The following is a 25,794-nucleotide window of genomic DNA, read 5'->3' on the forward strand; positions in this document are numbered from 1 at the left end:
AAGAAGCGCCTTTTTGAGATTTTGGCTCCACCTATGAAGAACAAATGAGGTACAAGCAAAATGGAAACATGAACCCAAATACGACAATATAGGCAGATTCTGTAAAAAAAAATGGATCAGCCAGAAAATCTGCAACATTTATTAACAGCATGTCCGATGCTTGTAGTCGAGCGGACCTCACATTTGAAAATGTATTTTTTAGACCTTCAGAAACTCTAAGGGATTCAATATTTCAAACACGATTTACGAATGTAAAAACTACCATAATTAGATTTTGTCTTTGGTTGAATCTCACCTGAAGAGCTTAAGTACCTTATAGCCTTGGATAATTGAGAAACTTGAAAATGTCCTGAAATTATTATATGTGTCTCTATACATTTTTATCATAACTTTTAGATTGCAAGGGTTGAATATTTAGTTTTTGTGCCTATCTGTAAAACGATTTTAGATAATCATCTGGCCTTCATTGTACCTTTGATAAGGTTTTCAGAGTAATACAAATGACATGAGTGACCAAGTCGATAACAAAAATGGGAAATGAATTTAAATATATAATTTACCTTTGTTTTATATTGATCTTATTTGTCTCGGCTGTTCCTTTTGTAAAAAAAAATGTGGGGATCATAAATCAACATATGTGTGTACTGTCATTGTTTTATGCTGATCTTATCTACATGTTTTGTAAAGATTCCTTTGTGAATCAACACAATAAGAAAAACACAGGTGCTTGATATTCACCCCTTAACCACCTGCATTCTATGTTGTCCTTTTGTCCCCTCAGTTCAGGAGAGACTCTAGCTTCAGAGAGTGGTCACACCTTTCACAGTATCCACTGAGAGGGTGTTCTCTACCTCCCAGAAAAATGATCCATCTCCCACTGACCAGAGAGCTCTGATCCTCTGGAAGTACTTATTTAAGGACAAAACGATTGCACTTTGAGGTTGGTTGTTCTCCAAGAATGAGCCATTTGTAGGAAATCTTCTGCCTCACTACATGCAACAGCAGGACAGCCAAACCTTCCCAAAACAGACGCGCCACCTTTTTTGGTATCCTCGTGCATTTCCAGGGTGAACCTCTCCTTCCTCGGTTATGCCCCTGTTCGTAGTAGCTTTGCTGTATTTTGGGTGGAGTGCTCAGATGTGCAGTCTCCAGGCAAGACATGTACTCCATGCCCACTACAAATATGGATAAAAATGGATATATACAAATGTCAGGTGATAGTGTTCACATTACTAATCAGTGGAGAAGAGAGCTAGCGATAAGAGCCTCTTGAAAAAATTAAGCAATATCATTGTAACAAAATTGAAAAAAATCGAGAAATCTGCTCTGGATATTTCATGTTATAACAAATGCTGAGGAGCAAAGGCTTCTCTCTGACCTCACGACAAATCAAGATAATGGGGGTCATTACGAGTACGGCGGTAGGGGGTTAACGACACCGGTAAGGACCGGTGCCGTTAAACCCCTAGCGCCGCATTCCGAGGTCCCTTAGCGGGTCCCACTAAGGCCGGCTGGTAAAACCAGCCGTCCTTAGCAGGAGCCGCTAAGGGACCAGAGAGCTAATAACGGGCCCGTAATTTAAGGGCCCGTTATTAGCTCCCTCCCCATTGCCATTGAGCCCTATGGGCAGGCTCGGACTGGGCTATAGGCACAAAATGCTAGTATGGGCCAGTTTTGGGGGTCAAAGTGGGCTCCTTTTTTTGGCCCTTGTGGGCTAGCTTGATAAGTTACTTCAGCATGCGGATAGTAGTTTTCATCAGTGTTACTGAATTCATATTCTTTAAAATGCACTATTTGCATTGCATTTTATCAGGCCCCCCTCTCCGTCCCCCTTGGGTACTTCTCAAACAGTCTGTCACAAAAAGAATGAATTGGCATTTGCAACGGTGGGCCACTTTTTAATTGGTGCCCGAGACAATTTTATACCCCAGTCCGACCCTGCCTATGGGGGCTCGAATGGGAATGGGGAATGGTTTTCTGAATGGGGACTTACTGGGTCCTCCAGTAAGTCCCCATTCTGAGAACTCGGACACGACTTTGGAGGCAGCCATGGCGCTGCCTCCAAAGTCGTAATGACCCCCAATGACTCCAGATCCCTTCAATTGTTCCTTGGTAGATATAAGCTTGATTGTGATGTAGCACTCCCGCGCCCGAGAGTCTCAGGAAGTTCGTACTTCGCCTTAGCTCTGTGCAGTGTCATGAACTTCCCTTTCATGCAAGGACCTTTATATTACAGAGGCAAGGAATGGCATGGCCCCTGTCATCACGTGCAAGAGGCTCGTGTCGGTTAGTTTTTAAAGGCGCTCCTTGGTTTTGTGAGAGGAAGGCGAGTGGTACGGAAAGCATGGATCTGTGGGAATCGACTTTAGGGAGCACAGCCCCTAATTTCTCTTGATACTCGGAACCCTCCTACTGCGAAAGACTCATTGCACGGGTCGAGTTCATATCAAGTCGCAAAGGCCACTAGTTTAACTACTCTGTTATCACATCTCAAAAGAATGGCACTCGGGGTGGCGTGACATGTTCATCCATGGCCTCCTGTCATTTACGGAATGTGTCCTGCTGAGAGGTCATAACATGTACGTGAGTGTTGCCTGTCTCATCCACAAACAATTGCCCCAATTGTTTTTAAAGTAGCTGATGGATATTAATCACCTGCCGCCCGTGGGTGTGTGCACGCAAGTCAGTGTTTGGCAGCCAAGGAGCCACCTATAAAACCTCTTTCCAAGGATAGCTGCTCACAAGCTCCAGCTGCAGGCTCCCCATCTCACCGCCTCTCTGGGATCAGGCAGGTAAGCGCTGGACGATACCATTTCCCCTTGGGGAGGACGAAGCCGCAGGCCGTGCCAGTTGCCGCTGCGACTTTGAACACGGCCGCCTTTCTGTGCTCATAACGCCAAGGGTGTCGACTGCTCATTATTGTATTTTCTGGCTTGTGTTCCTTGGCCATTTTGTTTCGTATCGGGATGACTGTGCTATCACGAGCAGGTTGTGCCTCAAGGAGAAAGAGGTGGATTTGACTTGAACGGGTGTTGGTAATCCTCTTTCATATTTACGCTGTGGTAAAGTTTGCTCTAGCGGGTGGTGTTCTCATTTATGTATCTTCATTATTATTTGATTAGCCGCGATTATGTTTTTTTTTCCAAGTTATTGAAACCCAACTATTGGTGTTAATGGCCAGGCTGTTCATTTAAATTAAGTGTGGCCGAAAAATCATTCCCAGTGAGGCCTCACGTCTAAAGCAACTGCCAGGTCCTCTGACGCTCATAGCTCCTGTGGAGGATGGTATGTTATGTTAATGTTAATGTTAAAGGATATTTGTACATGGCACTTTCACCACCAGAGTGGTCCCCTGGCGCTCTGGTGGCTATGAAAAAGGGAAGGAGGGGGGTGAGTTAGTGGGAATAAGCTATTAAGAATAAGTTATGTTAAAGGTTCTTATGCTGCGTACTGTTGCCAGCTGCGTCGTCTCTTGGGATGTGGTTAAACGGTGCTTCTGTGTTAGGAGTAACCCCAATTGTAACCACTCTCTAGTGATATCCTTTAATTATACTTGAAAAGCACTGTGAAGTTTGGTAGGGGTGAGCACACGGCTGTCATCTGCATAATGTTTCTTATTCATTTTGAATCTACTACGTTGTTCCACCGGCAGCGGCGTGGTGGGAAAAGGCACTAGAAACAAACAAGGGGAGCGATCACAGAAAGCAGTCGCTGCAACAGCGAGAGACAAGACACAACGCAGGGAAGCAAACACGTGCAGGTGGAGGCTCCCGGAGAAAGCAAACAAGTGCAGGCAGAGGCTCCCACAGAAAGCAAAAGTGTGCAGGCAGAGGTTCCCAAAGAAAGAAAACAAGTGCAGGTGGAGGCTCCCGGAGAAAGCAAACAAGTGCAGGCAGACGCTCCCACAGAAAGCAAATAAGTGCAGGCAGAGGTTCCCAAAGAAAGAAAACAAGTGCAGGTGGAGGCTCCCGGAGAAAGCAAACAAGTGCAGGCAGCAGGCAGAGGCTCCCACAGAAAGCAAAAGTATGCAGGCAGAGGTTCCCAAAGAAAGAAAACAAGTGCAGGTGGAGGCTCCCGGAGAAAGCAAACAAGTGCAGGCAGAGGCTCCCACAGAAAGCAAATAAGTACAGGCAGAGGTTCCCAAAGAAAGCAAACAAGTGCAGGTGGAGGCTCCTGGAGAAAGCAAACAAGTGCAGGCAGAGGCTCCCACAGAAAGCAAATAAGTGCAGGCAGAGGTTCCCAAAGAAAGCAAACAAGTGCAGGTGGAGGCTCCTGGAGAAAGCAAACAAGTGCAGGCAGAGGCTCCCACAGAAAGCAAATAAGTGCAGGCAGAGGTTCCCAAAGAAAACAAACAAGTGCAGGTGGAGGCTCCTGGAGAAAGCAAACAAGTGCAGGCAGAGGTTCCCACAGAAAGCAAATAAGTGCAGGTGGAGGCTCCTGGAGAAAGCAAACAAGTGCAGGCAGAGGCTCCCAAAGAAAGCAAACAAGTGCAGGTGGAGGCTCCTGGAGAAAACAAACAACTGCAGGTGGAGGCTCCTGGAGAAAGTAAATAAGTGCAGCTGGAGGCTCCCTGAGAAAGCAAATAAGTGCAGCTGGAGGCTCCCAAAGAAAGCAAACAAGTGCAGGTGGCGGCTTCTGGGGAAAGCAAATAAGTGCAGGCAGAGGCTCCCAAAGAAAGCAAATAAGTGCAGGCAGAGGCTCCCAAAGAAAGCAACAAGTGCAGGTGGAGGCTCCTGGAGAAAGCAAACAAGTGCAGGCAGAGGCTCCCACAGAAAGCAAATAAGTGCAGGCAGAGGCTCCCACAGAAAGCAAATAAGTGCAGGCAGAGGCTCCCAAAGAAAGCAAACAAGTGCAGGCAGAGCCTCCCACAGAAAGCAAATAAGTGCAGGCAGAGGCTCCCAAAGAAAGCACACAAGTGCAGGTGGTGGCTTCTGGAGAAAGCAAATAAGTGCAGGCAGAGGCTCCCAAAGAAAGCAAACAAGTGCAGGCAGAGCCTCCCACAGAAAGCAAATAAGTGCAGGCAGAGGCTCCCAAAGAAAGCACACATAGGGAGACAGGGAAGGAAGGGGCAGACACAGGGGCGGAAGAGAAGGGAACATAAGAATTGGACGCGCATAGGGATTGATGTCATAGCTCTACAAATGCTTAAACCAAGGGTCTATTCAGGAACGGAACACAACAAGTTGTGTGGCCTTAATGAAGCCATCAGTGTTTTTACTGTATTGTTGTTTTTCTTAACACAAACCTAGCTACATTCCTTCCCTGGGTTTAAACCTTACTATTTTCTAACCTTCATGCTAGTTCAACTCTAATAGGTATGCTATCCCAAACGCATACCTAATGGCTGCCAATGTTGTAAAAGCCAACTAGAGGCAGTTTATGGCCTACAACAATGTACCCATGTGGAATAGACTGTGACGGGCTTGCTGCTTTGTGGTCTAACGCAGCTCCATCTCTTTGAAACTACCAGGTCTACAAAAAGTCTGAGGTGAAAGTTGCGCTCAAGAGGCACCAGACGGGAATCCAACAGAAGACAAAAACAAACATTGCCGCCCCGGATCCAGAGAGACATGGCTCAGCAAGTAACGCAACAAGCTCAGGTGAGGGGAAGCATTTCTTTAGCGAATATATGATAGGTTATTCATAACGCCCGGGGATCGAACCTGTGTTGCTCCGTGTCATCTTGCTGCCAAGGCGAGCACTTTGCCACTGAGCTATCCTCCCGAGACAACTGGCGTTTTTTTGTTGTTTATGTTCGAACTATCAATTATTGGTCAGATAACAATCAGCTTCATTGGCTACAATTGTACTCGCTAAACTCTGGAAAATGTTTCATTGGGGGCTTGTGTACCCTTCAAAGACTTGTCCAAGCCAAGTGTCTTTTTTTTGCAGGAACAAGTCTCACATCAACCTTTCTCCCACCAATCAACAATTCTAAACCAGCGCCTGGATAAGATCCGAGCAGCCTCACAGGTCAGTAAGAGTGGCAGTAAAACCCGTAAGCGGCTGAGTTATGACAGATGCAGAATTGCTACTACAATTGTGAAAGCGCAGTTTCCGACAGACATTTTGCAATTTTGAAAAGGAGTGAGTGGTTGTTGTGATCAGTGCTGGGGCTCGCATTGCCAGAACGGTAAAGACAGATCAGAGACAGTCTAACAACGGGTGACCTAAATAAGGCATTGTTTAAATGCCTAATAACTGAGGACGTGGACGTAGCAAGCGCGCTCTCCATGTCAGAGACACCTGATTTAATGTGGATGCCGCAATGTGCAGTATTTACAAGCCAGAGTTAGACCACCTGCCTTTTGTGGGGAGGCTTAAGTATCTAAACATGTATTCAGTCAAGGCAGGGCATTAAAGGAAGGGATAGCAAATATGGCAGAAGCATTGAATAACACACAGTACAAGCGCAACATTATTCACATACCACATGCTCCTGGGTAACAGTAGCAAGCAGAGTTTGAGTGTGGAGGTGGCTGTGTTGACTAGAAGGAAGGAATATGCATCTGCAGAAAGTGTAGTCAGCTTCCCACCTATGTATGTAGAGTAAAATGATCGCCAATAAACCCAACAATGCTTGGGACAGACACATGTGAAGAAAGGAAACATTTAAAGATGAAGAGTCTCTGTGTAAAAGATCAGCAGTCGAATGTGTGATGCGCATGAAAGACCCTTACCTGCCAACAATCCTGCTGTTTTGATATTGACTCAAGGTGTCAGTAACATGTTTGTTTTGTAGGAACAAGCCTCGCAGTCGTCTGTCACTTACCAGTCCTCAACAACGATGACCCAGCGTGTGGAGAAGAGTTCAGAGATGTCCCAGGTCAGTATCCGTAGCTGCACCCCATAGGGGGCTGAGCGCTGAGGCATGCAGCAGCGCACCCAAACATCATGGAGTTGATGGAGGTCTGAGTGATGCAGCACACATAAGGACCAGGGGGTCCGCACACAGCAGGAGAATATCTTCTGCCCACGAAGAGTGGTAGCAACTCACGACAAAGAGAGGATAGCACTTTGATAGTGAGAGCTGAGAATGATGGCGATTTAGAGCTGGCAATTACAGAGGTCCAAGGAAAATCAATCCATCTCTTTGCACACTAGTCTCACCTAGACAACCTCTCACATGTAGGCTCCGTCACCGAGTTAACTTGGGTGGTGCAGCGGCTCGCCCTATTTTGATTCCCATCATTGCAAACAAATCAAAGGATTTGCCATGAGGATTGTCAGCTGACGAATTGATTGTGTAGTCCAGGCCTGCAGGGGATTGGCCGAAAGAACCCAGAGTCATGGTGGGGAGCCAGAAGACGCATTGGTGCAGCAGTGAGATTTAGACGCCAGCCACATTACAGCATGGAGTGGAGCTTAGGCGGGAACAAGTGTTACATTTAGTGACCACCATTTACTTTTTAGGTACAAGTGTCACAGGTGCCTTCCACATACCAGTCATCATCATCATTGCTGCCACGGCTGGAGTATAATCAAGCAACTTCACAGGTAAGTGTGTTAACTTCCATATGTGACAGAGTGGTGCGTGATGCAACACCCACAACGCCCCGGCCATTGCAGGCCTCGAATGTAGCTGACCTGATAGGTCTTTGATTATCTAGGACATACATTAATAAGAGGTAGTCATGCCCACATGGCTTGGGTGTTGCTGTGTGCTAGAAAACTGACTGCAAAGGTGCAGACAATATGGGCTCACATCAGTCATCCACCTTTGTTTACATGGGATGCCATATCTGCTGGAGAGTTTAGGTTCGGGCAGTGTTGATAGCAGGTGTCTTTGGGGGGGGGTTGGTGGTGGACATTGAAAAGAGGTACTAGCACAGTGGCTGAGCCGAAGACAGGGTCCTGCACCCACCATGTGACTCAAAAATCCAGCCTGATGAGGTGTGAAAACCTCGGTAGCATACACAAGGTGTGTTTCAAGTCAGGCACTTTACATGGTGAATGTTGTAAAACTAAGACGACTCCAATTCCTTGTATTGCAGGTACAATTATCACAGCCCTCGAGCACCTTCCAGACATCATCATCAACAGCAGCTCAGTGGGCGGACAGGAACCTCGGCGGATTTCAGACATCAACATCAGGTCAACAGGTGGACAGGAGCCTGGGCAGCTTTCGGACATCAACAACAGCTCAACAGGCGGACAGAAACCTGGGTGGCTTTCAGACATCAACAGCAGCTCAAGGGGTGGACAGGAACCTGGGCAGCTTTCGGACAACAACAGCAGCTCAGGGGGTGGACAGGGACCTGGGCAGCTTTCGGGCATCAACAGCAGCTCAAGGGGTGGACAGGAACCTGGGGTCTTCACGAATCATCACCTCCAACCCTGTGAGTGAATGAGCTACGAGTAGCGCCGTCCTCTCCCCTCGCATGCATGCGCATAGATGTACAGCAGTTGATTGAATGGGCACGCCAGGTGGCGGAATACAGTGGAGGAGTTGACACCATCTGAGAGAGAGAGAGAGAGAGAGAGAGAGAGAGAGAGAGTGTGTTAGAGATGCACCACTGTGGTGCTGAGGCAGAGGATACACAAACACATGCCAACTCAACGCAATACCCAGCCACAGCCCCAACGTCTTCCAAACCTAGTCCTATGCCAGGACGGTGCCTAAATGTTACTGGACAGGGACATTCCTGCCGGATTGGGGTTTCCTTCTGATCCCTCGAGATTAATAAAAGAGTTGGGCGACCCATGTGCCAATCCCATGTGGGATGGCGCTGGCGAGGTTACCTTATTCAATGGACAAAGCAAAGTTCTCTGTGTTTGTCCAGAGTCGAGCATCAATGAGCACGGTTTGCTCTTGATGCTTGGCAGGCTTTCTTTACGGTGTGCCCCAGAATGCATAGCGAGCAAGGCCAGAGCAGGAAGCAGCCGATGCAGCAGGGACCACTCACTAAAGAACAGTTCGCGCATTGGTTGAGGGCAGCGCATTCCTTGAGGGCGGTGCCCGAGGGTGGAGCGTGAGGGCCTTGGTGCACAAGTGGTCTTCCCCTTTCTCACCCCCGTCCCCCTAGTGCCCGGCCCGGTTGCAACTTGCAAAATACCACTGGCTCTGGCCCCACAGAGTCTGCAGTCCTGGAGAACCGGCTTTTGCAAAAGTAATATGCATTTTGTTGGGCAGTAGTCTGCTCATTTCTGCTGAGGGCTACACTTGCATATCCAGAGAAGGTTTACAAACGGACACTTATTGTGTTGCAGGTGTATTCAGCAGATGCACGTGGGCCCTCATCACAAGGAGTCTGGACAGCACCTGCGTCATCACGTGCTGGCAACTTTGCTCAGGTAAGCAGCGTCATTGTCTTTTAAGAGCTGCTTACATTGCGGGGCTGGCTGGAGACCCAGCTAATATATCTTGTCTTTCAGGGGGGATATTCAGCCGACGCGTGTGGACCATCCTCGGCAGCATTTGCGGAGCCTGCGTCATTTTATCCTCCGAACTGTGGGCCTGTAAGCACCTCCATTTTCTTTTAAGAGCAGCAATATTCAGGAACTGGCTGGAGACCCAACTGATATCTCTTTTCTTGCAGGTGTTTTCAGCCGACGCCTGTGGACCGTCCTCGGGAGCCTGTGCTGCGCCTGGGCCATGTGCTCCGAACTGTGCACCGGTAAATTTCTGAGCTCTGGGCAGTGTGGCATCCATTACCTATGCCAAGTGGTAGCTGTGCAGTAAGGTCGAAGCAGGAGGAGTACGGGGCCATGCAGGTCGGATTAGCCAAGAAATGAAGGGACGACAGCAGAAAGATAAGACATTTCGCACCTAGGAACACTTGTGTACAGGCGCATTATAAATTCCATATATCATATCATGGTTAGTCATTATGTGGCAATCCAGATATTTTGGACTACAACGTCAAAGATCCTTCCCCACTTACTATGCTAGCTAGGGCTGATGGGTGTTGCAGTCCAAAGCATAATAAGTAACCATGAGACAGAGTATTGCATAGAAAATGGTGTCCTCCTTTGGTTAGCTGACTTTCGGAGTCCGATAGGTAAATACGCTCTGGGTAGTGGAAGCAAGAGAAGTTAGGAGTGGTTACATGTGGCTTGACTGAATACCTGGTAAGGAACCGGGCCAGAACTCATCCAACTTATATTCTTAATGGCAAGGGGGGAATTGGTAGAGGGAGTCGGGGCTTCTCTTCCCAGCACAAGTTGCTGCTTTTTGGGGAGTTCTGAACCCTCCTTTCAGGGACCTTTAAAATCTAGCGGATACATGATCCCCTTTCCCCGCCTCTACTTGCTTGGATTAGGTTGAAGCCTTGGAATAGGGTGAGCAAGCAGTGGGCTGGCAACCCGAAAACACATACCACAGTTCTGGGGATTGCAAGAGGCCGTTACATCTCCATAGGGTGCACATTGCATGGCCTGGTGAGCAGTTGTAATGCACAAGGGCTGACATTATGGTCTGCTTTCTTTAGGAACGATCCAGTTGCTGTGACTGTGCGTCCATGGGCCTCAGTGAGTATTTTGTCATTTAGCTAACTTTCCCACAGACAGTATTCTTGTGTTTTGGTTTCCACACTTTTGCCATTTTTGTCTGTAATGACATGTACTGTTACCTTTGCCTTACTTTGCTCTATTTTGACTGCCACTGTAATTTATTTCTGTAATCTAAGCTGTGAATTTCCTTGTAACCTCTGCGCCCTAATACCTTCGGGTCGGGCGAGCAATACAAATAAAAAAAATTAACAAACAAACAGTCAAACAAGGGCGTTCCATTGCATGTACAGAAGGGCCAGAATGAATGCCGAGATAGGGCCTATAGGGTGATTGATAGATCTCCCGAGTAGCGGCTGCTGGTCGGGGTGGGGCTTGTCAACCTCACCAGACTCTGCCCCATTGCAGAATCCCTTTCAGGGGTACCCTCCTGTCAGGGAATCACCAGTCAGTCCTGGACGGCCGCCCAATTCTGGCCTGAACAATAGGCCACCTCCCCACACAAAATACTGATCCCGTGGACGCCGCTCCAGTGGGGGCTGGAAATAAGCATGACGCTTGAGCTCGTGCATACCTTCTGTGGTGAAGGCGCGCGTGCCAGAGGTTTTAAGGGAGGGTGTGTGAAGCTCAAGGAGAACCCCTTCCGCCCCAGTGGCTGCAGGGGGCGGCTGAACCAGGAACCAAGACGTCCTTGTCAAAGCATGCCCAAAATTAAGCGGGCCAATGAATGTGCCGAGTAAGCCAAAAAGTGGAGTTCAGGGGTTTTGCACCCAAGGGAATTCTGAAAAAGGTGTCCAAATAATGCATTCTAAAGAACATGTGCCCTTATACAGAGATTAAAAAGAAGTAGTTAAACCTAAAAATACACTGCCAACATATATTTGTTAACGGTGGAGGAATAGCTTAATGACAAATTCTTTGCTTAAAAGTGTTGTGTGGGGCATAGAGCGATGGCGGTAAGCAGGTGTGGTGGCAGGGACAGATGGTAAGAGGAGCACAAATCCATGGTAAACCCATTAAAGAGGCCATTGTGTAGGGGTCCACCGGGAAAACCCCAGAGTTCCCTGCAGTCCAGTCCACCACAGCGGTGGAGTGCATTTTATGGCTTGTTGAACCAGCAGCACCAATTAAATCTTTCCCCATGTTACAGAAATCTCCTGCACACGGATTGGTCTTGGATTCAAATTCAATGAATGCAAAATACAGCTAAATGTCATGGGAACACAGTGGCGATCATCACCTTGCTAAACCAATTGCTTAGGCCCAGTGTGTGCCAGCGAATGGTGTTCAAGGCTGAAGGCTGTCGGTTTTTAGCTAGACAGAGTTGAATACGGTACACATGCCCACAGCAAAAAGGGCCTTCCCCCTCATCACTGCTATTGAGTGGGTATGAAGAGCCACACAGTCGAACCCAATGGCAGAGCCCTTTTTTGTAATGGCCCAGTTGAGTCTTTCACCATCTACCAAGATGGCAATCTTCTAACTGAAGATATGGTTCTTTGAAAAGGGGTTTCAGAAACATTAGTTCTCAACTAAAACTGGAGAAGTCTCCCAATTCGGGCAGGAGGATAGCTCAAGTGCAGCGCACTTTGCCTTGGAAACAAGACAGCATGGAGCAACACAGGTTCAATCCCCGGCTCTGCGCTCAGAGACCTCTGGGTATTAAACGTGTTATAAATACCCAATTACCATTGACTGCCTCAAAAAAATTGATTCTGAACCAGAATCAGTGAGGTACCGTCTACCACTGGAGAGATCACAAACTTGTGAGGTACCTCTGTAGCCTCTCCATTTGAATCCAGTCCTGAAGCCCTTCTGTAGTGTAGGGGGAGGGGGTTGCCATGACAATATGAGATACAAGATTCCTCAAGTAGGTCTTATGGCTACCTCTACTACTACAATAGCTCTGCCTTTGTGATTTTTCTTGGCTTCTTTATAAAAAGCACATTTATGATGGTGGCCCCCAGTAGGATACGTGGTATGGCTTCCATTGCCTGTATTTTCCTTGGGTCTACCAGGCGCTGGCGTCTTGGTACCCTACATGAAATGAAATAAGCAGACATCGATAGGTCCCAGGATGCAGTTTTCACTTGTTTTGGCCACAGTCATTAGCGGACCCAACACTAATGAGTAGGCACATGCCCTGAAGGGAGCGGGCTGGTGGGAGGAAATGGAACAGTACGCAGCAGTCGCTTGCAGCGTATTCTGGGGTGTCACCTTGCCATGCAACCAACACAAACATAGTCCTGCGGAACAAGTGCTTCATTTGTGACGCTGTCATGTCTTTTCCATTTCAGTGTGCCTGATGGGTCTGATGTCAATGATTTGGATAGGGCTGGGCGTCGCTCAAATTGTCATTGGTAAGTATGAAAATCGTCTTCTGTACCTCCATCCCGCTTTGTCTTTTTGCCTCCTTCTCCTCCTTTCTTTCCTTCACGCTATGTACCCTCGCAATGGGTGTTCCCTTTCTTTCTTTGACTCTAGAGTAACCGAGCCTATTACCAATCTCCCCACTCTTCCCATCAGTATCACTCCCCCCACACCACCTCCTCGCAGGCTTCTGTTAACCACCCCTCTGCTCGTGCATACCGCAAGCATCTCCATCACATCCCCTTTTCCTTGCCTCACCCAGAGCTTTCAGTGGGCCGGAGATGGGCTCAGCCCCAGCAGAGGCCATACAGTGCTCTTGAGCAGGGCCATGCTGGGGCGCTCCGACTTGATGAAAGATGAGCGCCAGCACTCATTTTGCTCATTAGATGGTACTATGAACCGACCTTCAGAATCTCAAAATCATCCTCATACATCTGGAGTTAGATTATTGCTTAATACTCTGAAGGGAAAATATTACACAGGGACGGCATTGTTTGATTTTTGCAACACCTTGTTGTATGACAGTCTTGCCTTTGGAATAATTGAATAGAATGGACACGCAGGGTTCATTTCCTGCAGAACATCTGAGGGGCTGGAACCTGTATTTGATCATTTTTGATTTCAAGTCATTTTTATTTGGTCAACTTTTTCACCACTGATTAAGTACATTATAATGAACACATATTTTCAGATAGATTTTGCTCCCTTTTACCCCAGTTAGGAAATCTCGACCGTGTCTATCGGAGCACTCCTTTACTTACATATATGCAATGCATCTCTCACCTCTGCGACTTGAGATTCTGAGGCCGCGTCAGACACTTCTTATTTGATTTTATTTTTTTGCATTTTTAAACACTCACACATCGAGGTGCTGTTACAGGCGTTTTTTTAATTTATTTGTCTTAGTTGCCTATTAATAACGCGCTTAAACGCCTAGAGGTTTCTAAGGCGGACCCGGGGATCGAACCTGTGTTGCTTCATGTCGTCTTGTTTCCAAGGGAAGCACGTCGCCGTGAGCTTTCCTCCCGCTCTAAAAATGGTTTCATTATTTGCGAAAGCCCCCCGGACCCCCTGGATTTCTTATCTTACTTAAAGCACTCCCTCCATCATTACCCTCATACCGTTATTTTAACAACATAACAAGGAACAGCAATAGTTCCAAGACAGAACATCAAGTCCTTACTCTATCGAATCCTGCCCTTCCCGCAGTCCGGTGTGTCCTGCGTCATAAGCTGTACTTGAAGAGCCAGATGGAATGAGAGGTGGTTTGAAAAAATAGGAGTCACCCGTCGTGATGTTGTTGTGGGTTGCGTCTCATTCCACAAGGAGAGTCGTCATCTGTCTGTACAAGGCCTGGGGCGTTGCTCTCAAAGTGAAGCATCAGGCCTGCAAAGCCAGAGAGACGGGATTTGGGGTGGCAGTCATGGAATCCTGGGTGTAGCTCAGGATCACCTGTTCGCATCTCGAGATAAAAATGTCTTGCTCACACCCTCAGAGTTTGCAGCTGTGCCACAGCTGGGTAGAGTCCTGCTGTAATGAGGGTCTGTAAGTGCGCACAGCAGAGCAGTGTCATTCCAATGTCTCGCGCCTCCGTCAATGTGATCATGAACATTCCAGGGACATTCCCCCTTTGTCCGGCTTCCTCGTCACAGTCCTTGCCTCGACTTTGACGAGGAAGATCCGGACTCTGAGTAATGAAGATTGCCGGAAAGTGATCGAGTCATTATCACCCTCTCTCGGTTTGGAGACATTATTATTTCGATCACTCCCTTTAATTCGGCATAATCCTCTTTTCTCCTTTTAGTGACAGCGAACTTCCCTACTCATTAGTGACGTTCGGTTTCCCCCTCCCCTTTGCTAACTTCATAATCCCCTCCTTTTATTGTTGCCTGCATTTCCCTGCCTTTATTACGGATTCTGTGAAGAATTGGCCAGTAATAACATCTATTAGTACAGCGTTTTGAAGAGGGGGTGGGGGCCCTCCTTCAAAAAGCGCTTTATTATTTTTACCATATTATTATTCTCGTCTCTCTCTTTATTTACACTATAATTCCATTCAAACTCTCCTTGGCAACCTCATAATACCTCTCTCTACATGTGAAGGACATCATAAACCAACAGTCGCCTTTCAAACAGATCATGATACCCTGCACCCCGTCTTTGACATCGCCAGTACTCCCCTATTCTCTCTGCACCGGTACCATGACCACCAACTACATTTGCTAACATTATAAGCCTCGCTCTCCTGCTCTTGACATCACAATTGCCCTCTATCTCTTCAGTGGCAAAATCATTCCTCTCTCTTCCACATGGTGACCTAAGACACCCCTAACCTCTTTAGCACACCATCGCCCCTATTCCAGCACCCCCGCACTCCATAACAGAAGCACACACCTGCAGCTCCCTCTTCCCGCTGGTGCATTGTAACCACACATTCCCCATGGAGAAATGCTCATTCGAATTTCTGCCTTTGACCTTGCAATATCCAACCTCGCCCCAGTCAGAACGTTAAGCCAACGTGTTTACAGGAACGGGCCAGGAGAGCAGGGAAGGCGGGGGTTGGAGATGGGGAGAAGCAGGCTAATAAGAAAAGACACCGCCCTTTCACAGCACACACGTCAGTGCCATCTCCCTTCACACCGTTTAAATGCCCCGAGGCGGCGTGTCTGAACTGACACCAGAACGTGGGAGCTTATAAAGGACACAACGGAGTGTAGTCGGGGGGGGGGGGAGGAAATGGGAGACAAGGGGAAATATTTAGCGAGTATGCTTGAGATCAGAGTCTTAAGGAATGATGGGGGCATACACTGTTTCTTTTGTACCCAACGACCTTGGTCTACAGACATATACTTCCAGAAGAAAACTACAGAGCTACACATCCCAAAGTTCTTGTGATTGGGAATACAATGACATGGCTCCTTACTGAGCCTCGGAGCTTTGCTCATGCAAAGCACATCCCCTGCATATTATCTCCCTCATTTAACAAGATGTGTCTCCCTCTCAGACCGCAAAGATCAGCAGTATCTGACCTGGGACTGTTCCCAAAGAGAACATTAGAAGCCCATCAGCCCTCTTAGGAGTCCCCCTAGCAACGGCAGTCCTGATCGCTTGGAGCCTTTCATGTACTTAACTGGTTTTCTTCTTTCACTTCCACAGGTTCTGTGTATTTGGACTCATGTCCCCTACAACGCTACATCCCCATCTACCTCATTGTCAGTGGGGTCACCATCCTTGCTATAGCCATCCTCACAGCCTTCGCTGGATGCAGGCGCAGCAAATGCCTGTATGCCTTCATCGGACTTCTGTCCCTTTTCTGGTTCGCTTGGTTGATTGCAGGTAATTTTTCTCAAAGGCCCTGCACTCTGATTTTGATAGCTGGAGGGGGTGAGCAAACAAAAGGGCCCGTCTTAAGATGGCGGATGATGCAAGACTGGGGATGAATGATTTAGTGAGAAAGTGAGGATGGACTTGTTCCATGCCTACCTCAGCATCTGCAAGCGTTCTGAAGGGACTGTGAATATTTTGCTTCGCCGGGTCAGCATGAGGTGCCAATCATAACATGGTGGATGAGCATACTGTGCCATTCTCAAGATGGCGGAGGTGTCTAAGGTGTTAGTAATTGTTATATTTGACACGTGCAAGGATTTGGTTAAACTGGTTCCAGAAACAAGTTTCTCTGCCATATCCAAATACAGGTATAATCCCCTAGAATTGCTCCATTTTAGAATAGTACAGATGTAGGTAAAATGAGAGAAGGAATACAAGGGATTTGGTTTTGGAAAAACACCTCCCAATAGTTGCCAAACAATGACATATCTTTGTCAGATAATGGATTAGGGAGGGGCATACTACCTTTGGCAGGACCAGTACTGCAATTAAAGAACTCTCGGTGGCTACCCAGCTGGCACACAGCATAAGGTTCTAAAACATATCATCCGGCCTTGTAGGGAATCAGCTGGCACTTTGGCGTGGGGGCATTAATCCTTTCCCAGGCTCTGTCCTTGGTCGATATAGGCAGAAGGAAAGTCCTGTACACTATCGTTGAAAGACACTGGCGCCTATGCCTTCCTTTAATTGGCTCTCCTTATTGAGCTGTACTAACCACGAGTGTGTCATAGGCATTAGAACTCACTGGTCGTTGGACAATGTTGAAGTGCTGGCAAATGTGCTCTCCCCTTTAATCTTCTTTCTCCTCTCCTTATTCCCCCTACAGGTAGCGTGTGGACCTTTCCTCACTACCCCAATTACGCTGGTTGCAACCGGGTCGTCTACCTGTTCGCATTCTCCATGCTGATCATCCAGTGGATCCTGCTGGCCATGGCTCTCCCTGTATTGCTTGGCAAGCTGTGCACATTGATCACTTCCTGTACATCATGCTGCCCTTGCTCCTCGTGCTCCCTTTGCTCCGGTTGCTCTGCTTGCACCCGGGCATGCTCATGTTGCCTTCGCTGCTTTTCTTGCTGTTCCTGCGCCTCTAAGTAAAGAGGTCTGGCTAAGCTTCACATGGGGTGGGAAAAAGAAAGACTTGGAGACTTTGTAAAACAGAATTGACCGAAACGACGATCTTAGAAACGTACAACGGACAACCATTTTGCTACTTGTTGATCACCGTGGCTAATCGAACATGGAATCCTTCATCCTCATTGGTGGCTTTTTAAATTCTGCACAATAATTAGTTAATATTAGACTCAGTGACAATCAAAAGGACGAGTCGCCATGGCTTTCCACAGAACGCTCCCTAGAGCTAACACTGGAAAGTATTGGCAATGCCATAAGAAAGCCATTTTCAGAAGATGGCAATGTGGCATTCGACGCATGATAAGTAGGGGCATAGTTTCCAGAAATCACTTAAGCTGGGTCCCAAATGACAAGTTGCACAAAAGAGACATTTTCTCCCTGAAGGGGATATTTACTCATGTACCTGCATATCACGCATATTCATTATATTTTGGCGCCATGTAATAAAGATGTGCTGCCACTCATTGGGGCATCCTCTCTTCTTGATACTTAAGCACCAGCTCTCATGCAATGAAGTAACTCTATGATGTCATAATGGGTTATCACACATCATATCTTTAATGATCACATATCATATAATAGCAGTGCAGATGGTTTCTAAAATATCACCCGCAGGAGGACGTGATAATGCAACCTGTGGCCCAAATCGATGGAAAGAAAATAGCCCCAACTTTGGAATGGCATAGGTGCGGTACTAAAACTACATCTCATACACACTAGTGTCTGAAGTCAACTGACCTCATTCCTACCTCAAGAAATCTAGCAACAAAGCTTTTGCATTCAACTAGGATAGCATATTCCCGAGAGTAAGATGAAAATGAGAAACAAGACAGTCTAACTCTTCCTATCTTTTAATTCTATACGTGTGTACTGTAAAGTAAGTACTTTTTTGACCCCATGGTACTCTAGTTGGAGAGTGAACAGGCTGCTACTGAGGGGCTTTTAATTTCTGGCTAGAAGAACAAGAGGTATAAAAAAATAATCAGGAGCTGTGTAGAGTGTATATAGAGCTAGCTAGAATGGTATGGGGAGCGCATACCTTGCAAACAGAGGGACATTGGGAATGTGAAATAAGCAAGTATTATTTATTATCCTGATGACATAACTAAGAGTTCATATGTAAAAGCTAAGACATAGAATCATTTCAAAACATATTAATAAATTGCTATCTAGATTTTGCACTTTACTCGTTACTTTAACGAAACAGCTGTGAAGGAGTGCCAGGACTGACCGAAAAAGATCCATCGTAAACTCTTGTCTCCAAAACCCAGCAGCTACATATAAAAGTTAATAGCAGTTTCAGATATTTGGCAAATTAAACAATCAAAAAGGTTTAAAACTATAACTTGGACAGTGACATGCAGAAATATTTGTGAAAAAACGAGAGCAAATGGATTCTACAAGCTCATGTGTTCAACTATTTGGACTCAATGATGAAACAGAACAACACCTTTTTGGAAATGAAATGCTTATATCAGCTGTTGAAATTCCTATGCACAATATGAAGTTCTACATTCCTTTTTGACCATGAGTGTTATTATTATTGTTAACTTTATTGTTGTCATTATTATATTTATAACATGTCCTATTTTCTAGCTAGAATCTTAATTGACTGTCATTACTTGGGCAGTAGGAAACTGAATTCAACTACACAGAAGAGTAAGAAAATGCAAACGTTTTCTTATTTGGAAACATTGTATTTCTGCACAGTTGTATATTCGTTTATGAAGAACAGATAGAAATCTAACATAATTATGTTTATTTTATTTTTAAGTACATTCATTAATTCTCTTTGTATTTTTGGAGATTGGAACATATGTCATTTTTGTGTATCAGTATTTTCATGGTCATTTTGCAACTTACTCAATAAATACATTTGACTGAATTTTATGTCTCCAGTGTATCGTTTGACGTTATGTATATTAAAAATGGTGAACACGAGCATTAGAAAAACATGTATTTTCTGTATAAACCCCCACTACCCATCGTTTAAAGAATCATTCACATTACCACCTCTTGTGGATGCCAAAGGTGGAAAAGTGGCTTACAAGTTGGGCAACCTATTTTGGTAACAAGCCCTACCAGGCTTCTCCCTAGTAGCAAAGCCTTTTCCTGCACTGCCTGTCTCCTTCTCCGTCATTCGACCGATAAAGAGAGTGTCAGTTGCTGCTTTTGCGCCACTTTCATTCCCACTCCCACTCCTGCAACGAACTCCCACACTGACTCTGCCCTTGCTAATCTTTACCTCTCTATCACCAACACCCTGGACATCCTTGCCCCTGTTGTGAGGATCCGCACGAAGCCTGCCTCCAAGCGCAACACCTGGTATGACTTCAATCTAGCCTCTCTAACACGCAAGTGCAGAGTTGCTGAGTGGAAGTGACAGGCAGCAGTCAAACCCCTGCAGAGCTGACCTCTTTCAAAGGGTAGAAATATGTGGTTTGGGGAGACAGGAAGTCTGCTCTCAGCACAAACTTCAAGGCAACCCTGCGCTTTAATCAAGAGTCACAGAGGCTCAGTTAAGCAGAGAGACACTTTGATCTACAACAGACAGGGAGATGGGTGGGACTTAGGTATATGTTGTCACCCCCTTGTCTGTCCTGTTGCAGAGCACTCTGGTCCTGATCTCATGCATAACAGAAGATTGTTGGTAGGGCACCAGGATTGGTTCAGCAATCACTGGGACCCATTTCACTTTAAAAGAGGGCTGAACCCCTTACTTAGCAGATCATCTGAAGCCTTTGCAAGAAGTAAGAGGAAGGACTCATTTGGACCCTTGCGAAGGTACAGTCTGCCTTACATCTTCCGCCATTGAAGGAAAGCCAGGAGTTCCAAGAGGGAAGCAAGATCCCGCCCATAAACATCTCCCAGGGAAAAGAGGGAGATACCGGACTCAGAAGACCCGTCCAGCAGCTCCAGAACTAGTGCCAGCCAGCACACAGCATTCCCTGCTAGTTTCTGCCAGCAGATTTCCTAGGTGGGAATGCCAGAGAGTATCTGAACTAAGGCTGTTGCTTGCAAACACTGTCCTGAGCTTTGGGCTGTCCGCCTTGAAAGGAGACGAGCCCTGCGAAGAAGCTAGGAGGAGTGCCACACAAGCATCATCCAGCATCCATCTTTTAAGAACATTTTCGAATCAGTCGAGTCCTTGATCCGCATCCAGCTGCACCATTGACTGTTGTCAAATTGTAGTCACCAGAGCCGTCTGAGACGCCTCGACCAGCATTCCAGATCTGCCAACCAGCACAGAGACAACGATTCTTGGCCAGAAGCCACCGCGCCTGACAGTCAGCAGATGTCCATCCAGCCTAGCCTGCCGAACTGCCTGCCGCCTGGTATCCGAGCTGTCTCCCGCCACTAACTCTATCTCAAGGGCTGCGAAGCCCCCTGGAACCACCTCAACGATGTCAAGCCAAGAACCTCTTCAGCACCAGGTACATTGTGGTTCTGCCTCCCTGGTACTTTTCCAAAGACCCCTAGAGACAGTTACGACCCTTTGCCTCCTTGGTGCTGAAACCAAATAACCTTGAACAGTAAGACTGATTACTTTACCAACTACCATCTTCTCAGTATCCAGAGTGCTTCCCTATCCTTTGTGAAATGGTCTGTCCTCTGTCTTCCTTTACAGGGTGGGTTGTATTTTGTAGTGTGCTAGAACTGTCTGTTGTAGTAATAATAAAGTAGATATTTGTATACAACCATGACTGGACAGTCCCTTTTATCATTAGGTAATAATTGTATTTTCGCTGTGTTGCAACAAACCAACGATCCACGACCTTGCAGAGATAAGCCTGCCGTTCCGTCCACATTTCCAAAAATTGGACAATGAGGTCTTATAATTAACTTGTATTCCAATCTGTTTGCATCCCTACTGATGTACTAGAGGTGTGGTGTTGATTGATGGTTTAGGAACCGATATTCATCCCTGGACCACTGGTGCCTCGGAAGTTGATTCGCACATTGGTGGCAAGCGGTCAGAGCCTTGCTCACAGCTTACTCACCCAAAGATAAAAGTACTGTTGCAGGCAACGTTTAGTCACTGCTAGTTATTAGTAATAGTCATGGAGCTTGACATGGAGACTGTAAAAGGCATGACCAAGGATGTCCTGCGCGTCTTATGTCAAAAGAGGGACTCCCCCACAGCACTAAGGTTAATAAACCTGAGTCGTTGACCAGCCTCCAAACTTGGGTAGAAGCCAGGGCAGTTGAGGAGAAGACCCCCGGGGACGGGCTAGGCTCTATGTACCTGAATCACAAGACCTTCTGGAGGGGGTAAATGATGAGGACGACCGCATGAGCAGTGTTTCTCAACAATCATCTCGCCAGGGGGCAAGTGTGGTTTCTCAACACCCGAGAGTGTCAGTGACTACAGGGGCTAGTGCGGCATCCCGCAGGTCCAAGGCTCTAAGTGGGCCAGTAATTGTTCCGGCTGATAATGAGGTAGCGGGTAGAACGCTCCTGCTCGAGGAGAGGAGACTGGCGCTAGAGGAACAGAAACAGTGGGACAAGATCACCATAGAGCTGCGAAAGTTGGCACTTGAAGAGCAGAAAGAGGCCAACAGGTCTGCCACTAGTGAGAACATTAGTAGTAGCTCAAACCAGAGTGCCCGGGATAAGCCCTGACGGCACATCCCCAAAGGTTTAGTACAGGGTTATGAGGTAGGAAAGGATATTTTTGAGTGTTTTGAAGCGCTCGAGCTGCCATTCCAGCTGCAGGAGGTGGATGAGGTACTGTGGGGTGCAGCCCTGATGAGTCACTTACCGACACCAGGAACTGATGCAATTCGCAACTTAACCCCCGAGGAAAGGCTAGTTTATGAGAGCATGAAGGCAGCCCTCCTCAGTAAGTTCTTTAAAAACCCCAGAACAGTATCTCAAGAGCTTCAGAGGGCTCAGAAAGAAAAGTGGACAGACATGTGAAGCGTTCACACACTAGTTGAAATATCTGAGTGGGTGGGTGACTGGTAACAAAGTTGACACATTTAAAGGGACGTACAATTTGATTGCGTGTGAGCATGTGTTGAAAAATTGTGTGAAGGTGACCTACACCAGTATCTTGTGGACAAGACTATCACAGATCCTAGGGAGCTTGCAAAGTCTGTCGGCAGGTTTGTGAGTATTCAAGTCCAGAAAAAGGCTCAGGCGAGCACACCTAAGCCAGAAGAGAAATTGGCAGACAAAAAAGTAAACAAGGATGGGAAGGACAAAGGTCCAACCCAATCCTCTTCAAAGTCAGGTCCCCAAAAGAACGAAGGGAAACCCCCAAACTCTAGTTCAGCCGTGCACACTGAAAAGAAGAGTGCAGGCACCCCTAACACTGGGACACCTGCGTTATCACCACCCAAAGGTTGTTTTGTGTTTAAGGAGCTGGATCATAGGAAAGGGGATCCTGCTTGCAAGGGGTTACCCAAGAAAGCCATAGTGAATGTTGGACTCATGGAGGAGGCCATCATTAGTGTGGGCCTCTCAGAGGAGGATTACCCACTAGGCCAGTTAGTGGCCAAATGTGGATTGATTACACTGAATGGGAACGGTACCGGATCTCCAGAAGAGACCCCATTTCCCAATAATACTCAAATCTATCTAGAGCACATGTACATCAATGGACACAAAACTCCTGCGGTATGAGGCACTGCGGCTAGCGTCACCTCTGTCACCCAGTAGTGGGTACAGCTAGGTCAGTATTTTGATGGGCCTGAGCTTTGCGTAAGTGGATTTAATGGTAAGAGTAAGTTCCTCTTGGTGATAGTAGAGTTCAACTGGCGAGGTGTAACGACCCAGCACCGTGTAGCGGCGAAAGACTCCATCCCTATCCCATGTCTGTTGGGTAATGATCATCCTGATCCCAAAATAGACGCAGCGGCTACATGATCGAGGGCCAAAGAAAAAGCCAGATTGTACACTCTGAAAGCCTTAAAGTCTGAAGTGCTTCCAGAGGGCTTGTTGGAAGGACCAACGTGGTCAGTAGCCCCTACTCTAGTTCCACCGACTACTGAGTCACCTATTCCTGCGGGAGAGGGGCTAATATCTTATTTATTTATTTACTGTTAATTTATATAGTGCTTATACACAGGTGAAGTGCTTCAAAGCGCTTCAAGGCGGGAAGGGAACAAGGGAATAAAGTAATCCTTCTCAGGTCTTGAAGATTCCGAATGACCTAAACAGAAAACTAGCAAACTGGGCCTGACTTCATTTCTCCTAGTGCAGTGCATGAAGTGGTACAGTTGAGACCATATTCGGGGGTGGGGGATGGAAAACAGTGGGGGGGGGGGGACTGGACAGACTCACTAACTGTTCCTAGCACATTTAGGTCATGCATACGTACTCACGGAGGTGCAGAGACGGGGAAGAGAGAGTGGGGGGGACAAAGAGTCTGGACCAACAGGGCCCTGGGTTAAGTGCAGATAGGTTTCCCCACTCAAGGAGCGTAAGGACAGTACATGTTGAACAAAGTGCAGCAGCCCAGAGGCAGCCCGGAGGCAAGTGCAAAAGACTGGCGGGGGAGACTGGGATCCTGTTGGCTCTGGAGGTGAACCAGGCAACCAGTCAGCAAAAAGCTGAACAGAGTGAGGGAGAAGAAGGAGGGTGGAGAGAAAAGAAGGGAGGTTAGCAGGGTAGAGGGAGAGAGAAGGAGAAAGGGAAAAGGAAGGTCTTGTGGAATTTCCAGAACTAAAGGTGCTACGGCTCAAGGCAGAGAGAGGCAGGGAGGCTGTTCCAGAGGGAAGCAACTGCAGAGGACATAGACATGCCCCCAAATCTCTGTTTGTGAAAGTGGCTCACACACAGAGAGTTGGAGGAGAATGGGCGGAGGATGAGCGGAAGACTTTAGAGGGAGAGTATTTAGGAAGAGAGCGTTGTTGATAGTGTAGGCCAGGCCCTAGCGAGCCTAGTGGATTATGCAGAGGGTCTTGAATTTGATCCTTGCCGCCATGGGGGGCCACTGGAGGGATTTCAGCCAAGGATAAGTCTTGTGGTTCTGTTCTGGATGAGTTTTAGAGGACAGAGAGTAGAAGAAGGGAGATTGAAAAAGAGGCTGTTGCATTAGTCCAACCTAGAGAGAACCAGAGCTCTCGATGTGATGAGCCTCTGGGGGGAAGTGAGAAAAGGTAGAATACCTCTGAGGAGGTGCAGTTGGTAGTTGGACTTTTTGGAGATGTCTGAGATATAAGAAGAGAAGGAGATATTGGAGTCGAAGATGACCCCAAGATTTTTTGCCTCATTGGTAGGAGAGGGCACAGGGCCAATCAAGGCAGGGCAGTGAGAAAGTGGGAAAGCAGGAGCAGGGGTCCCAATGAGGATGATCTCTACCTTACTGGCATTCCGGCATAGATCGGTAGCAGCACACCAAGCCTGAATTGTGGATAGACAGTCAGGGATGAGCGAGGAGGAAGAGGAGGCCAAGGGTAGCCTGCATAACACTGAAAGTTAGAGGTAAAGGTAGAGATCCTGTGAGCCAGGGAAGCCCTGTAGGTATTGAAAAACTAGGGGGAAAGGTTAGATCCCTGGGCTACACCACAAGTAGAGAGAGTGGTAGAGGAGAGAAAGGGCTCGAGTTCCACCTGGGAGGGCCGGTCAGAGAGAAAGGAGGCGAGCCATGCCAGGGCCTGATCTGTGATGCCCAGGGTATCACAGAGATGGGAGATCAGGATGCAAAAGAGAGGTTGAGAAGAATGAGGACAGAGAGAGAGTTGAAGTCAAGATTTGAGATCAGGTCTTCACAGGTGTTCAGAAGAGCAGGTTCTGTGCCTCTGGATGCTCTGAAGTTAGACTGATGGTCATGGACACAACCAACAGGTTCAGTATGGAGGGTAAATTGAGTGATAGCAAGCTTCTCCAGGAGTTTTCCCAGGAAAGGGGTGATGGAGATTGGGTGATAGTTTGCCGGAATGGACGGGTCGGTGGAGGATTTTGTTAGCAGAGGGTGCACATGAGAGTGCTTGGGAGGAGTGGGGAAAACTCCAGTGGTGAAAGAGAGGTTTCAGAGATCAGCCAAGGTTGAAGCGAGAGTGTTAATATCACCCTTGATGGTTTTGGAAGGGCAGGAATCAGACTAGTCTAGTAACCTCATCAGATGTGACGGTTGAGAGGAAGGAGAGAAGAGGGGGAGGGGTGGTGGCAGCCAAGGGAGGCCAAAGAGATGTTGGTGCCGGGGGGAGAAGAGGGAAGGGGACAGGATGTCCTGTGTTTTGATGGTGAAGTATGCAGCCAGGCCGAGCAAAGCGCCTGGGTAGGTGTAGTAGAGGATGCAGCTGCGCTAGGGTTGGCCAGTGCCCTGCAGACTTTGAAGAGTTCGGGTGTGTTGATAGATGCCACAGAGATGCAGGCTTGAATGTAGACTCTTTTCTTTGAGCAGATGCAGAGTCTATATTGCCTTTGAAGAAGGCGGCAGGCCAGTTTGTCAGAGGGTGCACCAGAAGATCCCCATTTCTGTTCTGCTGCACTTGTGTTTAAGGACAG

At 47.3% G+C, this 25,794-nt stretch overlaps 1 protein-coding gene across 1 annotated transcript; it reads left to right on the forward strand.

Moving 5' to 3' along the window:
* The first annotated feature begins 2,749 nt into the window (after nt 1-2,749).
* On the forward strand, nt 2,750-19,222 carry LOC138567006 (uncharacterized). Its single transcript, XM_069644809.1, has 13 exons — nt 2,750-2,792; nt 5,471-5,600; nt 5,893-5,973; nt 6,743-6,826; nt 7,414-7,497; nt 7,995-8,339; nt 9,211-9,294; nt 9,376-9,459; nt 9,540-9,617; nt 10,431-10,470; nt 12,747-12,809; nt 15,976-16,155; nt 17,033-19,222. Exons 2-13 carry the CDS (start codon nt 5,571-5,573, stop codon nt 17,299-17,301), a joined length of 1,422 nt encoding a protein of 473 aa, XP_069500910.1. The 5' UTR covers nt 2,750-2,792; nt 5,471-5,570; the 3' UTR covers nt 17,302-19,222.
* The last annotated feature ends 6,572 nt before the right edge of the window (nt 19,223-25,794 follow it).

Source organism: Ambystoma mexicanum, chromosome 2p, assembly GCF_040938575.1.
Source record: "Ambystoma mexicanum isolate Mex_15411 chromosome 2p, UKY_AmexF1_1, whole genome shotgun sequence".
Taxonomy (NCBI): domain Eukaryota; kingdom Metazoa; phylum Chordata; class Amphibia; order Caudata; family Ambystomatidae; genus Ambystoma; species Ambystoma mexicanum.

Bases quoted from the DNA above. Each gene is read 5' to 3' on its own strand.
- LOC138567006 (XM_069644809.1), top strand. From the start codon at position 5,571: ATGGCTCAGCAAGTAACGCAACAAGCTCAG. The intron at 5,974-6,742 runs GTCAGTAAGAGT...TTTGTTTTGTAG, and splicing joins AGATCCGAGCAGCCTCACAG to GAACAAGCCTCGCAGTCGTC. The intron at 6,827-7,413 runs GTCAGTATCCGT...TTTACTTTTTAG, and splicing joins AGAGTTCAGAGATGTCCCAG to GTACAAGTGTCACAGGTGCC.